The sequence below is a fragment of the Chaetomium fimeti genome, assembly GCF_033439085.1.
Source record: "Chaetomium fimeti strain CBS 168.71 chromosome Unknown B0H64scaffold_10, whole genome shotgun sequence".
Lineage (NCBI taxonomy): Eukaryota > Fungi > Ascomycota > Sordariomycetes > Sordariales > Chaetomiaceae > Chaetomium > Chaetomium fimeti.
The window spans coordinates 189,830-206,058 of NW_026944338.1; the positions used below are offsets into that span (position 1 = coordinate 189,830).

The window sequence follows — 16,229 nt, forward strand, 5'->3', positions numbered from 1 at the left end:
GCATCCCTAGCCTAGCAAGTTAGCTATTGTCAAACCGCTAGTTCACGCTCTTTCCCATTCAATGTTTTGCCACAACTGGAGATAAGCAAAAGAATATTACAAGGCAGGCGGCCAGCCTCAACCAGGGTTCAAAGTGAGAAAAAGTAGGGTAATTATAAGAAATCCCCTCCCATATTCCCACTCCCTCCAGTTCTTCACCAAACGCTTTCTCAAACTTTCCCACCAACTCCTCCCCCAACTCATCCTCCACCTCCGCCTCCAAACGCGTTGCATTATCGCTCTCTTCAACGATCGCCACCACAACCAACTATAACAGCGTATTCTTGAAACGAGTCGACATCAAACATTGTAAGAGACTCCACCTTCCACTACATGGTGGATAGCGACTGACCTAAAGTTTAAGACACCATGCCTTACAATCGAACTCGGCAGAGGAGGAGCGCAAGGGCACCACCAAGACATCAAAGTGAAAGTCCCCATTCACTACAACCTCCTCGCTCGACAGTGACTCTTCCGATAGCAAGACGTCGGCAGAAAGCAAGGGCTCGATCGACGACGAGCAGAGCGGCCAAGACATGGCCCTGATTGACGTGTTAGCTGACGTCTCCGTGGGCGGTGAGGCTAGCGGTGATGTTGGCGGTGTGGAGGGGCCGACGGCGAGGGACGCCCGGGACCTGTCTGATGATAAGTGATAATTGACACCCACGAAAGACAAGTCGCGTTCGGGTTCGCTCTTTTCCGATTTTCAGATTTTTATATGGGTTGACGCTTTTCTTCACGGTGGCGCTTTTCGGTCGAACACAGCGCCAGTTTTATGCTCCGACACCATTATTGCGTTGTCTTCATCCTTCGGTATCGGGGAGGGTTCACGGTCAGGGTCAGGGTTCAGGGTGGGAGGGATGGAGGTAATGTTAGCCCAGCGTTCATGCTGACAACGGCCGGTTTAGTCTTGCGTTATTCCAGAAGCCGAAATGCATGCTTTCATTATAATTCGTGCAATATCATGGGCTACAATCCGGTAGTATGGTAATTAAGGATAGATGTGATCGTAGCCCAACGGTCGTACTAAAACCGGCCAACTTACGCAGTCTTACGTTATTTCAGTTACCATCATGCATACTTTAGTCACTAATCATCAATGAATAATCCAAGCTGAAATGCAATGCTGCATTGAGAATAACTACCTCAACCTTAAAAATTAAATCCCCGAGGCCGAGGGTTTGGAGTCCCTCAACTCTAGGCTCTAAGGGGCCTCCCCCCATCTCGAGTCCAAGCACCAACTCCCTCCAGTCGACGTATCCCGAACGCAACGCAAATCTCCCAGAATCTTCCCAAACCACTGGTCAGTTTGTGATCAACCACCCTAAGCATCGTGCACCAAGTCCCGACGTATGAACTTGGGACACCCCCTTACCCCTCTGCCGGACAGGATAGGGATCGGAACCGGGAACCCATGGCTCGACCCCATCCCGAAGTTGATGGCGCCCGTTGGGGTACCCGTCGCATCCCTACACGTAATGCATTGACTCCAACTCCTTTATGCCATCGCGGTCTTCGTTTGTCTGCTGGACAGGTAATGATGCCAGGCCGGCCTTCGCGGCATGATCGAGGATTGTCGGAGGGATGCCGGCCTCGCTCTGTCTTCCGAGGTAGATGACCGCCCTGGCAACCTCCGAGGGGTACAGCCATGGCATTTTGCCGTTATTCTTCGCCTCGGTCCAGGTGTTGAATTGGCCGCGCCAAGTTCCGACCTCCTTCAACTATTGTGATTGCTCCCGGCATGACGATTGAGAGTTCCTCACTGCTTGGGCTGTGGAAACGTTGTCTGTGGTTGGCCGGGGTCGACTTGCTGGCGGAGATCGGCTTGTCGGCTGGGGTCGGCTTCTTGTTGGATGTGCTGGCGTCTTCGGCGGTGCGCTCCGCCTTGTGTTTAACCAGTATCTCTGCCCTTTCTGCCGGTGTGTACTGCAGTAGCGCGTCCAGCACTTCCTTGGGCAGTGCTGCCTTTGGAGTGGCAGGGGTCGTGTTATCCGCCATGGTCGTTGTGGTCGGACACGTCTTTGCTTCAATGTGGTCTGAGTGTGAACGTGGGGGGAAACGTTGATTGTCTGACCAAAGATCGCCAAACAAGAAGAGCGGAGAAAAGCCGCAGAACAAAAAGCATCAGAACTCCGCAGGGACAACGGCCAATACTACCGCAACAACCGCGGAGGCGGCCAGTTCGGCCGAGCTCGCGGAAACAACTTCCGAAGGTGACACACACCAATCAACAAGCTGGGGGAGGTTCAGATCGTGCTCGTCAACATCATTAACGAGCACGTGAACCAGTGCCCAGACATGGGCGAACTTGTCCAAAGAGCCCTGTCGGAGGTAGAGGGAGATAGCCAAGCCGAGACGGACTATGACGACTCCGTCGCGAGCTCAGACAAGGACGTTGACGTCGATGCTGAGCGCGAGCATAACGTCGACGACGAGCGAGGGGACGACGACGAGCGCGATGTTGAGCAGAGCAGCAGTGATAATTGGCTAGCGCCGACCGTAAACACTTGCTACCAGGTCCTACCCATGGTCGAGCCGACCAGTTTCGGTGACCTTTACGCACCACGACCCAAGTCGTCTCCGGGAAGCAGTATGCCCTCTCTCAAAGCCAACCTTGCCTAGGTTGCTCCAAGTAAACACGGGCGACCGAGTACCAACCACCCCATGACTTTCTCTACACACAGCCACCACGAGGCATTCGGGTACACTGAGTGGAACAGACCAGTTCCTCAACACGCCGGATTCCCTGCGCGGCCATCACGCCGCCTCAAAGGCCTCCCTCAAGTACCCACAACACTCACGATACAACTCCTCCGACCCCGCCGCCACCTTGGTCGGATCCGGCGACTTATCCCACCCATGCGGCACCCCGGCCACCATCTTATACCTCACATCCCTCCCAATCGGCGCGCGCCCGAGCCGCGCCGCCAGCGCCTCGCCCTCGCGCATCAGCATGTCGTACTCGCACGTGTACATGACGACCGTCTGCGGGAGGGCCGCGGCCAGCTGGGCGTCGGTGGCCCGGCTGGGGGAAAGGTAGGGGTTGGCGAGCTGCAGGGTGGGCGGTTGCAGGTAGGATGCGTCGAAGAGCGCGGTGAGCGTTTCCGGGAGCGCTTGGTCCGGCCGGACGGAGGCGGCGCGCTTGGCGGCGCGCGGTTGGGTGTAGTCCGTGACGGGGTACCATGCGGCGACGGCGCGGATTTGGTGGGTGGGGACCGGGGTGTTGGATTGTTTCAGGGTTGTGAGGTGGTCGGCGAGGCGGAGGGTGGATGTGAGGGAGAGGTTGGCGCCGGCCGAGAAGCCGGATGTGGCGAGCTTGAGGGGGTCGATGTGGAGGTCGGGCCCGGACTGAATCAGGTAGAGTAGGGCGTCCGTGGAATCCTCGACTGCCACGGGGAAGGGGTATTCAGGGCTCAACCGGTAGTCCACGCTGACGAAGACGGCGTTGCACTCCTCGAGAACGAAACGGGCGAACCGGGCATCGTCGGTGCCGTTGCCGATGGTGAAGCCGCCGCCGTGGAAGTTGACGACGGCAGGGAATTTTGTGCCGGTTTTGGCTGCCGTGTCGTATCCCTCAGGTGTGTAGAACTGCAGCGTTAACTCGCCCTTGGTTTTGGATATGGTCGAGCGAATGGTTTTTGTGAATGCAGGACTCGGGGGGCGTTGCGGCGCTAAAAAGTGCAGTGTCATGCCCACATACTGCAGTGACCTCCACCAAACGGCCGAGGTGCGGAGCCACCACCGGGACGGGGCCGTGCCGATAGCATCACGGGCCGTTTCGAGCGGCTTTACATCGGCATCGGCCAACGGGGGTTGTTGCTGCTGCTGCTGCGCGGAGGAGAGCTTAACGACAGGAATTCCGTCGACAGTGGGTATTACATTGGCCATGGCGGAACTTGCAGTGTGACAAGAAAAACACTCACATATCATGGGTAATTATTTAAAAGTAAACGAGGTTTCGGGAAACCAGCGTGTTATCCCACATTAATCCAGATGAGCTGCACCGGTTTATGACACGTGATTCGCACCGCTCGAAATGACACCATAATGCAGGCTTGCTTTCCTTGGCAGCCTGCCTTGGCTCTTCATTCCTCTAATTGCATTAATGATCAGGCCGTCCCCATGGTGAGCGTGCTATCTTGTCGCGAACTTCCCACTCTTATCCTTGCCAGCACACCATGCACATCATAGACCCGTTATTCATGTCTCCCGATACAAGGTGCGTCTCCCTCTACCTTATTAGATTCTTACCATTACTCCGTAGATACCACCAGCCGCAAATCTCATAGCTACATCTAGGGACCTTGTAGATGCGTAGACAGCTTCCATCAGTATCCATACATGTTGATCTGCTCCGACGCAGACGCCCGGATCCTCCTATTCTCCCTGATCAGGAGGAAGCGCATCCACCAGGCGCAAAAGATGGAGCACAGGGCAAAAGCGGCGGAAGTACCGAATCCTATCCCGTACCGTGGTTCGTCGCTCTTGGGCCATACGTAGGCACCATAGATATATCCGATCTACAGGGTGGCAAATAGTTAAGAGACAAAACATTTCCAGCATGGCTGCTAGGACGAGGAGTTGGAAAGATGGTCAATAATACAACATACCTGTCCGCCAATGTTGGTCATTGCGAGTATAACCTAGACAGTACGAACAAGATAGTCATTAGCCCACATATCCACTATTAATGGCACATAAGATTCCCGAACGGGGAAGGTATTTGGGGGCGAGCAAACGACATACGGCCTTTTTCTCCTTCGTCTGGCCCAAGGTCGAAGAAGCCCAGCCGATAATGACCGAGTTGACCGAGTAGGCACCAATAGGGAAGATGAAACAGGCGACGTATCGGGCCGCCGTGTTCAACGTGGAGGCGGCGATGACGAAGCCGACGATGGCGATGCTAAGGCCCACGGTGATGTGCCAGGTGCGTTCGTGGTAGCGGCCAGAGCTCCAGCCGAAGAGGATACCCACGGCGCCGGCAGCGAGGAAAGGCGGGCAGGTCATGACAAGGGTGATGGTCGTGTCAAAGCCTAGGGTTCTGACGACACTGGCCGACCAGGAAAGTTAGCTTTTTTGTTTTCCATTTCCCATGGAAATCATTACGGAACCGATTTCCGGTTGAGGTGACCGTATTCTAAGTAGCACTCACGTAGGGAAGAAAGAATTGAAAGAGCAGGCCGACAGATGAAAGTTCTGCATGAGGCAGAAGATCCAGGTCCTCTTATCGCGACATGCCTGTTTGAGGCCGTCCAGCGCAGACGCGGGTCGATCCAGGGCGTCCGAAAGCTTGTCCCTCTCCATGCGGGCATGGGCGAGTTCCTTCTCACGCTGGGTCAGCCACCAGGTGGTGAGGGGTGTGTTAGGGAGGACGAAGAAGCCGACGATAGCCATGAAGGCGGTCACAGCGCCTTCGATAATGAACAGCCTGCCCAACGTAAAGTTAGTCAAGACAGAAGGAATCGGACCGGGACAAAGGTTATAATCTGTTCCTTCAGGGAGGTTGCGTACCATCTCCACCCGGCAATGCCTCTAGCACCGTCCAACCCGGCAAAAACACCAGCAGCGATGAGTCCCGAGAAGCCCGTTGCGAGGATCTGGGCACAATAGAGGATGGCGATGCGAGCTGCAACCTCTATTACGGGAAGTTAGCTTGGAGGGAAAGAAAAAAAAGGGCAAGAGCTGACAGTATATCAGGGTATTCGATTATCAGACCATACCTTTACGGGTATAAAATATCGACAACATGTACGTGGCACCGGGATAGAACTTATGCTGGTCAGCTACCCGCGACAAGAGATGGGGGGAAACAACTCACAGGAGCCTCGAAGAAACCCAAGAGGAATCTGCAAACCACCAGACCAGCGTAATTCTGGACGAGGGCAGTGCAGGCTAGTTATCCTAGCGGTTAGCATATGGGACCTCGCGAACCCCGGCGCGGCGAGAAGAAACGGAGAAAGAAAAGGCCATACCGGAAACGGCAGCCCAAACAAGCATCCAGGAGCTCATGTAGATGCCGGGCTTGACCTTTGTAATAAGCATGTTGCTGGGGACTTGCATCAACACGTAGCCCACAAACAAACTGGTCAGAACATCGTTAGCCGAGGAAGGTGACCTTCAATGCCGCAGGGGGGGTCTGTAATCAAAAGACCACAATTACATGGAGACCGTCGTGTTGAATTGATTCCCCGACATGCCGAGATCCCTTTCGAGGTTGTTAAGGCGGGCCTGGGCGATGGTGTTCCGGTCGACGTAGTTGAGGAAGTACATGAAGCACAGGCACGGCTAAGAGAGTAAAGATTCAGTGTCGGTCGTCTGGGGAGCGCGAGCTTAGGCTCCCACGGCTCACCATTATGCAGAGGTCGAGCTTCCCCACGAGCCGAATTTCCTCAGGGTCCGTCTTCTTCGCGGTGCCCGTGTAGTCCCGCTCCTCGACTTGGCTGGGCTTCTCGTCCTCTACCGTTGCAGTATCGGCACGATCAATTACTTCCCCATCTCCGGGGGTAATGGGAGGCACGCGTTTTTCCATTGCGATGACGAATATGGGGGGAACGATAGTTTGGATACAGCGACTGGGGTTTGGGACGAAAGACTCGAACAACCAGCGAGACGCGGAACAAGCTCTCCTTAAAAGTGAGCCAGTCCGAAAGGGACCGCATATCAAAGCCCAATCCGGGGTGGCACGAAGGCGGGGAAGTGCGCAGGGAGGGGGTCTTCCTGCTAACCAACGATCAATTACGTGGTTGTGACCCAAGTCAGCTGTCTCAACTCCGGTGAAGTTCATTGGACGACCCATTGATTGATATGCTCGGGAGGTGAGCCGGGGTTGGGGCGGGGATATGTCATCGATCGATCGACACCGCCGTGGAAATTACACATGCAGCCACGTACACCGCCCTGTCGAGCGTATCATCCAAGGCGCCATAAAGGCCATTATGCCATGTTAATCTGGACTCTGGCAAGGCTGGTGTAGCCGTAGCTTTCGCCTGTGCTAGAGATGTACGTCTAGTGTTAAGAATATATGTAGTGTGTTAACGGAGGTGAGAAAGTGCCCTGTCGACATGCAAAATGCGTTTGGTTGCCCTTGAAGTCTCTCAGCTGATCGCGTCAATTGATTAGTAGGCGGGTGCTGCTGTTCTAAAGTTGTTGACAGTATTACGGCGCGGGGCGGTTGGCGGACGGACTTTCCGACGTTAGGATGCGGTTGCGGTTGGAGCGGTGAGAGAGCGAGGACCGAACCAAGGTAGAGGTGGGTGAGAAAGGACTTGGACGATGGGTTCCTCGCTAGTAGCTGTGCTGGGCTTTAAATTCATGTTGATAATACCACTATCCAGGCTGTTAGGTACCCATTAGAAAGTTGCTAATATTCTACGGATAGTACTTGTATGATTGTGTCACAATTCTTTTCTGAAGGTGCGGTTTCAACTGGTTAGGGATCACAGTCAGTATAACTGCCCTAGAAAAGTATATACCTCGCTACCACCTACCTAGTTAGGCAAGCCAAAACGCAATTCCTACAAGACCCGAAGAAACTAATACGAAGGATGGGGCGGGGCTTGCAGCTTTGCAATGATACGAAGTTGATGGCAGGGGTGCGGGGGCTTGCTTTCTGTTTTGCCAGGGGTGTCGGAGAAGGATTCCTACAGAGTTGGTTGCTAAACTGTTCGGATTCTAGCAGGTATAATCATGAGGTGGCAGAACAGGGCTCCCGTCCTCAACTGCAGCCAGAAGCAGCACTAGCACATGTTAGTTGCCAAGGGAAATTGATGTCATGCACAGAGGGGTTTCAGGAACGTGCTTGTCACGAATACCCCGTAAAGGGTATTTCACATTATCGAAGGAATGCATATATCCGTCGCTGGCAGACTTGCTCCGGGCCTTGACGTCACCATTCAATACCACACCACGCAAACCACAACCTCCAACGGGTCATGACACATTGGCCACAGAACACGTTCTGGCTCGGTAGGACGGGAATTTCGATTCAATGGAAACCTTCCCATTACGGTAAACGGCAGAAAGGGCTCGCCTGCATTTCCCCTGGTTGCCCCTGTTCACACACCCAACAACTGCCGGCTTGGATCCGCCTTCCTTGTTTTCACCAAATGCCCCTTCCACATACCCCTTGCCTGGCCACAGGGTTGGAGCCTCTCGTATAATTTTTGGGTATGAGCCAAATCTGCGTTGCTGGTCCTCGATTTAAATAAAGTTGCGTCGCCAAGGAACCACAGCCAAGCTCTTTCCCTCACATTTATTGTTTCCCGCTGTCTTGCTCCTCCGTCCGCCACATCAAGTGGGTGAGTTGATCTCAAATCCACCACATCCCACTTCTCGGACATCGATACTTTTTGTTCACGAAACTGACGTCAGAGGTCGACTCAGCCAAAAACTCTCAAAACTCTTACGCCTCGCCATATAGCTCAACGACACGTGTACCCAACGCGAATCTTCACGAATAACCCTCGTTACCCTCCCTGTTCCGGCCAATCAACATGTCACCGGGCGGGCTAAAGAAGCCGATTCTCGCGCTCAACCGAATTATCGGGCACACGACTGCCAAAAACCATATCACCAAGCCGCACATTGGCAACATCGCTGCCCTCGACAATGATACGCGACATGAAAAACACTTGAAGAAGGCGCAGGATAGACTCGTCAAGGAGGATGAACGGGAGAACGAGAGGCGGTCATTTCAACAGCGTCGAATAGACGAGGAGGAGAGAGCGCATCAGGATGACCCGCCCGAGATCGCTGCTCGCTACGGCACCAAGACCGACGATGTGCTTGCAAAGACGGAGTCCATCCAAAAGCTAGCAGCGGACCCCGACAACGCCGGCATGGCCGTCAGTTTCATCGCCCGCGTCCACCATGTCCGGTGCATGAGTTCCAAACTAGCATTCGTCATTTTCCGAGACCAGATCGAACTCATTCAGGGCGTGCTGGCGTACCGGGAAGGGGAGGTGTCGGAGAACTTTGTGCGCTGGGCGGAACATCTCATCACCGAAGGGTATGTCCACGTTCAGGGGACACTTCAGAGACCCCCCGAGGAGATCAAAGGCTGCTCAATCCGCGAGCTCGAGGTCAGGATCGACACGATGCACTCGGTGGTACCGGTGAAGGAGCACCTCCCCATGGATGTCTTCACCATGGACCGAGTTGAGGAAGATGAGGAAACCGGGCGGATGGAAGGCATGGCGTCAACCAGGGTGCGCGTTTCCAACCGCATCCCATATCTACGCACACCAACCGCCCAGTCTATCTTCCGCATCAACGCCGTTATCTGCAGTGCCTTCCGCTCCATACTCGAGGCCGACAACTTTATCGAGATCCACACCCCCAAGCTCATGCCGGGGGCAACCGAGTCGGGTGCTGAGGTGTTCCGGGTCGGCTACTTTGGCCGTACCGCGTTTCTTGCGCAGAGCCCCCAGCTGTGCAAGCAGATGAGCATCTCAGCCGACTTCGACCGCGTTTTCGAGATCGGTCCTGTGTTCCGCGCCGAAGACAGCAACACTCACCGTCACCTGACCGAGTACACGGGCATGGACTTGGAGATGGCCATCAACACCGACTACCGCGAAGCAATGCGCGTCATTGACGACTTGATGAAGGGCATTTTCGAGGCCATTTACCGTCGGTGCCGGAAGGAAATCGACGTCGTCAAGACACGCTTCCCACATAAAGACCTCGTCTGGCTAGACCAGACGCCCATCTTGACCTTTAAAGAGGCTGTAGACCTTTTGAACTCGTCGGGCTGGACCAATGACCATGGCCGCAAGGCTTCTGAGTTTGAAGATCTGAACACCCGCGCCGAGATTCGGATCGGAGAGCTGGTCAAGGAAAAGTACAAAACAGATTACTACATAATCGACAAGTTCCCGGCATCTGCGAGACCTTTCTACACCCACCTCGACCCGGAAGACGCTAGACTGACCAACTCGTTTGACATCTTCCTCCGCGGGCAAGAAATCACAACAGGCGGCCAGCGCATCCACAAACCTGACGTTCTCAAAGAGCGGATGACCAAGGCAGGAATTGAGCCCAGTGGCGTCGAAGAGTACATGCAAGGCTTCGAGTTTGGTGTGCTTCCTCACGCTGGATGCGGAATCGGCTTGGAGCGGCTCTTGTTCCTATTGTTGAACCTCGGTGACATCCGCCATGCCTCACTTTTCCCACGGGACCCCAGGTCTCTGCAAGAACACAAGGAAACCATTGTGCGATTACCGCACCCGGAAGCAGACACGATTCGCTACGCCTACGACTTCGAGCATGGCTACCCGGGTCTTGAGCTCCCCACGGTCGAGAAGCTCATCGCCAACTACGGCGACGCCACCAACACATCCTGGCTTGACGATCGCTACAAAGTGTGGCGACACGAAGCAACGGGCGCCGCGGTCGGCTACGCGGAAGAGAACGGCTACAGCCTTGTCATGGGCAACCCCCTCTGCGACCCAAAGCAGTACCAGCCCGTGGTCCGCGCCTTCCTCAAGGAGATGCGGAAGCAACAAGACCTTCGACCGCTCTGGCTGCTTGTCGGGCCCGAAGTTGAAGAGATCCTCGGCTCCAAGCTCGGCTGGAGGACACTCAGCTGTGTCGCGGAGGAACGCGTGCCGATCGAGTCAGCGAAAAAAGTTACCAGAAAGGAGCGCCAAGCTGATGACGCGGGTGTGACCATTCACGAACAGCCCAACGGCGAGCCCGTCCCCCAGGAACTCCGCGACCGCTGTGACAAGAAGATCCAGGAGTGGAAGGACAACCGCAAGGGCAGCAAGCAGGTGCACATCACCGAGGTCCGTCCGTGGGCCGACATGGAGCACCGCCGCTACCTCTGGGCCGAGACCAAGGAGGGCGACATCGCGGCGCTCTGCGTGTTGCATCGCCTGGCTCCCGCCAACGGCTACCAGATCAAGTTCGCTCTGGACTTCCCGGGCTCGCCGAGCGGCACCATCGAGGCCCTCATCTCGGCCACCATCCAGTCGCTTGCCAAAGCCGGGGTGCAAAACGTGACCTTTGGCGCGGGCGCGCTGCCGGAGATGGTCACGGGCGGGAACCTGAACGGCATCAGGGCGCGCATCCTGTCCAAGACATACAAGACCATCGCGCAGCAGCTGAAGCTCGTGCAAAAGAGCGAGTTCCGGGAGAAGTTTGGGACTCGGAATGACCTGGTTTACATTTGTTACCCGTTCATGGGCCTTGGTGTCAGCGGTGCGAGGACTCTCATCAAGTTCTTCGAGGATGAGATGTGAGTTCCGTGACGGCTGGCCCGATTTTCTCTTTTCATGATTCATGATTGTAGAACCAGGAGATGTGTGTGTGTGTGGATAAGAGCTATTTTTGTATTCTCTTTCTTTTTGGATTTCGTGTTTGTTAATTTCCTTGACGATTGATACCTTTTATCATGTCGACGACGGCGTCGTATGAGAGTACCCGACTCGCCCGGATCTGCGGGGTTGCCGGATTCAGTAATGACAAACGAGAGAGGAATATGACCCGATTGATATCTTGTTCCTGGTGTGAAGGAATTCAGGTTTGGGATGCTGGGCATGGGCTTGAAACACTCGCCGCTGCCCTGTGGTGCCTCGTCGTGTAGTTAAATGGTCAGTCCTCTTCCCACCCCTTGTTTCCTGGATTATTGCCTCCTGCACGTCTTCAACAGATCTCTCCCCGATCATGCCGGCGATGGGCGCTTCTTCAATGTGAGTGGACGAAGCTGAAGTCGTCGCCAAGAAGATAATCTCACGGATGAGCTCAGCTGTTGATCTTGGTTCCGGACCTGCCAAGTTTAAACCCGGCCCAATCAAGCTCTTCACCCCGATATTTATGTGGGATCATGGCACGTGTTTCATTCGAGCACCTTGCGTCGCCGAGAGAGTCTAGCTGGGTTTGGACTTATCTTGCGCTGCGCCAGCCCTGGCCGGACCCGACAAGCACCCGAATTCAGTTAAAAACCCACCAAGGGAACGCTGGCGGGTAACATTGGGATGCGGCACAGCTCACTTGGCACAACGCTCGCCGTCCCAAAGCGAGGCACAGAGCCGATCATTGCGGCAGAGAGGGGAACAAGCGAGGCAAGGAAGCCGGGTATTTTGTTCATCTTGCCCTGGGCCCCGCGGCCGATTTCAAGACTGGTGATCTCCAAGATGTTTCCCATGACAAAAAAATATGGAATCGAAAACGCCTCGGGCCCAGCCAGCGCCGGAATATTCCCAGCTGCCCGAAGTGTCGGCGGGATGGGGAACAGAAGCCCCTGAAGCGGTTGAGATAGGTCTCGACTCGGCGAAACCAGCGCCGGTGCCATATCCCTCTTCGGATAGCAACTGGATTCCACCACAGTACCACCAGCACCCCAAACCGGCATTACAAGCTTCACAGCCACCTTTTCCGATCGCTTCCAACCCAGACTCGCCAGCTCATGGCTATTCAACCCGCTCGGCACAAGGAGATGGGGAAGGGTCGCGCAGGAAAACGATCCTCATCCTGTCTATTCTCGTTGCACTTCTCGCCGCTGCCGTGGTTGGTCTAGCAACGGCAACGGGACTGATGGCAAGGCGTGCCAGCAATGCCGAAAGCGCCAACCCCCAACAAGCCAGCAACGGGACGTGCTCGACAGTAACCACGACGGCAACCACGACTACGACCGCTGTTGTCGCATCCACGAGCGGAGCCAGCCCGGTACCAGTAGTTGACCTCTCGAACGGGTGTTCCGACAAGAACGAGCGGATTTCGGGCACTACATACACCACACAGAGTAAGAACCCTCGCCCGCCACAAGCTCGCACTCACGCGCTGACTCGTATCCGTCACCTGCGCCAGTCTTTGGGAAAGTCAGCTTCATACGGTACTGCAATGCCCAGCCAAAAGAGTTCCCCATCTACGGCATGCTCACGCTCGACTTTGAGGCGTGCATGGATGCTTGCGCTGCCTGGTCGTCCAGGGGCCGTGACGTTCTCGGCAAGGACAATCCCAACGCGATTTGCGGCGGCGTGCGCTTCGTGCCCGCCTGGACCAACAAGACCGTGGCGTGGGCTACAAATGCGAGGGGCAACTGCTTCTTGCATAAGACCCCGCAGACGGTAGAGGATTTAACGGAGCCGGATCTGAAAAACAAGGTGCCCTGCCACGCAGCCATCCTGGTGGAAAAGCGGTAGAGTTGGGGCGGTGCATCGACTAGGGGGTTTGGATCCAAGTCAACTTAATGTTTATATGAATTACAATTTCGTTAACCGTTCACAGCGAGCTTTACTCGTGATTCTCGGCCACTTTATAGTCCCTCTCAAGGCCTGAGTTGGCTGGCCCCTTTTCGTTCTGGACCCCAATCCCAATTGAAGGCAACCCGATCCGGCCATGCAGCTCCAAAGCACCAGGGGCCGGTTGCCGTCTACCGAATACATTAATCTAATTCCCCTCACAAGGTGGATCAGTGCAGACGACAACCAGCCGCGCGCGCAAGATTACATGTAGTATATCATGCAGGGTACTGCATCGAACTAAAGTGGTCGTCGCCATGTAAACCACGGCGACGCCAAGAACGAAACATGAATTGTGTTCAGCCTATTCAGAGCTCAGGGCAGCTCTAAATCGGCCGGCACTTGGTTTCGCGGATGCTGGACCCGAAGTTTTAAGGGAGGAACATACCTTACCTTCAAACCCCCTCGAATACGGCCGACTTGTTCTGGGTACGTCCATAACAATGCCTCGTGTCTCCTCACTTCTCGTCACGATTCTGGCCCTTGCGGGGCAGACATGCCTGGCACAGGCTAGATCACACCATGCCTCTAGGGTATTTCTGGACGGCCGCGATGTTGACGAGCAGTACGACTACATCATCGTGGGCGGCGGCACGGCGGGCCTGACCGTGGCCGACCGGCTTAGTGAAGATGGCGAGAGCACGGTGCTCGTCGTGGAATATGGCGAGCTTAGTACTGCTTATCCCTCCCCATGCCCACCATGGGTGTACGTCCCGCCGTTAACTAATTAACAGGTGACGCCGCTTCCATTCGCACCGTTCGAGGAGGGTTCATGGGTACGTCTAATAGAAGCCACATGTATGACATTCAATCTGTCCCGCAGACAAACTTGCGAAACCGGACGATCTCTGTCCTGGCAGGGAAGGTAGTCGGCGGCTCTAGTGCGGTCAATGCCATGATGACGGTACGAGGGTCGGCAGCCGATTACACCCGCTGGGGAGGCTTCTTCAGCGACACCTCACACTGGAGTTGGGACGGGTTGCTTCCTTACTTCAAGCGGGCGTTGAACTTCGCCCCCCCTGATGCAGCCGTCACGAAATCTGCCAACATCACGTACGACACAAGGTTCTGGGGCAATACGTCAGGCGTGTTCGCCGGTTGGCCATCTTTCCAATATCCGGGAACAACTGCACAGATGGACGCCTTCAGGGGCATCCCTGGCGTCCCGTTCGTCGAAGACAGCGGATCTGGCGAACCGGGCGTGTACTGGTACCCGACCTTTATGGACCCTTCACTCGTAGAACGGTCGTACGCCCGCACCGGACACCACGACAAAGCCGCCAACCGTACGAACTACCACCTGGTTACTCGCTCCAAGGTGCTCCGAGTAATACTGGATGGGACCACAGCGAGTGGTGTATCATTTGTGCCTGTTGGCTCGGCCACCAACAGCACAACTGAGACCGTGGTCGGTGCGAGAAAGGAGGTGATCATCGCGGCCGGTGGGATCCACAGCCCTCAAGTCCTTCAGCTGAGCGGGATCGGGCCGCGCAATCTCCTGACCTCGGCCAATATCACGACTTTGGTCGACCTCCCCGGTGTAGGACAAAACTTCCAGGACCACCCAATGATTTCAGTTAGGTTCACGTGTAAGTTTACCACAGAGGGACACGAAAAAACGGTGAAACACTACCAAAAGACCTTACTGACCCGAGGGCTTTAGACAGCAACTTCACCTTCCACCCCGCCCCTGAGGATGCCGTCCTCGACCGGAATTTCTCATCCTGGGTAGACACGGTCTGGAAGGCCAACCGCACCGGCCCCAACTCCATCGCGACGGGCAACGGCGCCGCCTGGCTCCCCTTCCCCGTCATCTCGGCCCGGTCCGAAAACATCTCCGCCGCCCTCAGCGCCCAGAACCACACACTCTCTCTCCCCCCGGACACCGACCCAACCGTCGCAGCCGGCTACCGCGCCCAGATGCTGTCCTACGCCACCGCGCTCCGCAACAACGACACGGCCTTCTACAACCTGGTCATCTCCGGCGCCAACACCAACAGCATCCTCGTCGCGCTGCACCCCCTCTCCCGAGGCACCGTCAACATCGACCCAACCGACCCCTACCACCTCGAACCGCTCGTCGACTACCGCGCCCTGTCCAACCCGCTCGAAGCGCCCATCATCGCCGACCTCATCCGCTTCACGCGCCGCTACTACCTCGACAACCCGCGCACGCGCGCCTGGGCGGCGACCGAGCAGGCGCCGGGGGAGGCCGTGCAGACGGATGAGCAGTTTGCGGAGAATTTGGCCAGGACGCTGAATCCGAGCGAGTATCACCCCGCGGGCACGTGCGCTATGATGCCGAGGGAGTTGGGCGGGGTGGTGGATGAGGAGTTGAGGGTGTATGGGGTGGAGGGGCTGAGGGTGGTGGATGCGAGCGTGTTTCCGACGCTGCCGGGGGGGAATACTTGTCAGAGTGTGTATGCGGTTGCGGAGAAGGTGAGTTTAAGTTGGGTTGGTTTGGGCGGTGGTGGTGGGGTGGTGTGTGATTGTTGATCTTGCTGACTTGGTTATTATCTAGGCTGCGGATCTGATACGCTATGGCCCGCCGAAGACGCAGGAGTAGGTTGAATGGCGAAGTCGGGGTGTGCGAAGGCACTGGAGTCTAAGTTTAAGCGGTATAACATGATGGGATTTGATCTGCCACAACCTGGTCACAATTTACGTCAATGCCGGGGCGGCTTGGACACGCTCTCGGGACTAACAGTGTCGGTCTAAATGGAACTCGAATCATCGTTTCGATACCACCAAATAGACTTTATTTGTGTCCTCGATAACTTCTTTCCGGGGTCATTTACATTCCACTATTACGGGCTCATCGTCGTGTCAGTTAATCAGCAAGTTACATTCTCGTGCTATAACCTCGGCTATTGCTCTATTTGTGTCGGACGCGGGATCAGTTGTTGGTGATGCTCGACCAACCTCTAGCTTGTATCGTTCAAATGG

The 16,229-nt window shown here is 55.6% G+C and overlaps 5 protein-coding genes across 5 annotated transcripts; 3 read left to right on the forward strand and 2 right to left on the reverse strand.

The window, feature by feature from the left end:
* Positions 1-2,796: 2,796 nt before the first annotated feature.
* On the reverse strand, positions 2,797-3,927 carry B0H64DRAFT_420469 (Alpha/Beta hydrolase protein; the record flags this gene model as incomplete). Its single annotated transcript, XM_062805461.1, has 1 exon — positions 2,797-3,927. One exon carries the CDS (start codon positions 3,925-3,927, stop codon positions 2,797-2,799), a length of 1,131 nt encoding a protein of 376 aa, XP_062654664.1.
* A 30-nt stretch (positions 3,928-3,957) lies between these two features.
* B0H64DRAFT_409926 (major facilitator superfamily transporter) lies at positions 3,958-6,764 on the reverse strand. The gene is made up of 10 exons (XM_062804757.1): positions 6,389-6,764; positions 6,200-6,324; positions 6,012-6,121; positions 5,858-5,931; positions 5,760-5,808; positions 5,551-5,674; positions 5,192-5,467; positions 4,786-5,089; positions 4,650-4,682; positions 3,958-4,559 (listed from the first exon to the last, which is right to left on the reverse strand). The coding sequence occupies exons 1-10, from the start codon at positions 6,566-6,568 to the stop codon at positions 4,368-4,370; spliced, it is 1,467 nt and encodes a 488-aa protein (XP_062654665.1). The 5' UTR covers positions 6,569-6,764; the 3' UTR covers positions 3,958-4,367.
* A 1,563-nt stretch (positions 6,765-8,327) lies between these two features.
* Positions 8,328-11,456, forward strand: B0H64DRAFT_43359 (uncharacterized protein). Its single transcript, XM_062806055.1, has 2 exons — positions 8,328-8,336; positions 8,412-11,456. The coding sequence occupies exon 2, from the start codon at positions 8,532-8,534 to the stop codon at positions 11,280-11,282; it is 2,751 nt and encodes a 916-aa protein (XP_062654666.1). The 5' UTR covers positions 8,328-8,336; positions 8,412-8,531; the 3' UTR covers positions 11,283-11,456.
* A 648-nt stretch (positions 11,457-12,104) lies between these two features.
* B0H64DRAFT_43337 (uncharacterized protein) lies at positions 12,105-13,214 on the forward strand. The gene is made up of 2 exons (XM_062806043.1): positions 12,105-12,784; positions 12,850-13,214. The coding sequence occupies exons 1-2, from the start codon at positions 12,199-12,201 to the stop codon at positions 13,182-13,184; spliced, it is 921 nt and encodes a 306-aa protein (XP_062654667.1). The 5' UTR covers positions 12,105-12,198; the 3' UTR covers positions 13,185-13,214.
* Positions 13,215-13,577: 363 nt separating this feature from the next.
* B0H64DRAFT_43339 (uncharacterized protein) lies at positions 13,578-16,086 on the forward strand. Its single transcript, XM_062806045.1, has 4 exons — positions 13,578-13,955; positions 14,018-14,872; positions 14,947-15,722; positions 15,805-16,086. Exons 1-4 carry the CDS (start codon positions 13,727-13,729, stop codon positions 15,847-15,849), a joined length of 1,905 nt encoding a protein of 634 aa, XP_062654668.1. The 5' UTR covers positions 13,578-13,726; the 3' UTR covers positions 15,850-16,086.
* The last annotated feature ends 143 nt before the right edge of the window (positions 16,087-16,229 follow it).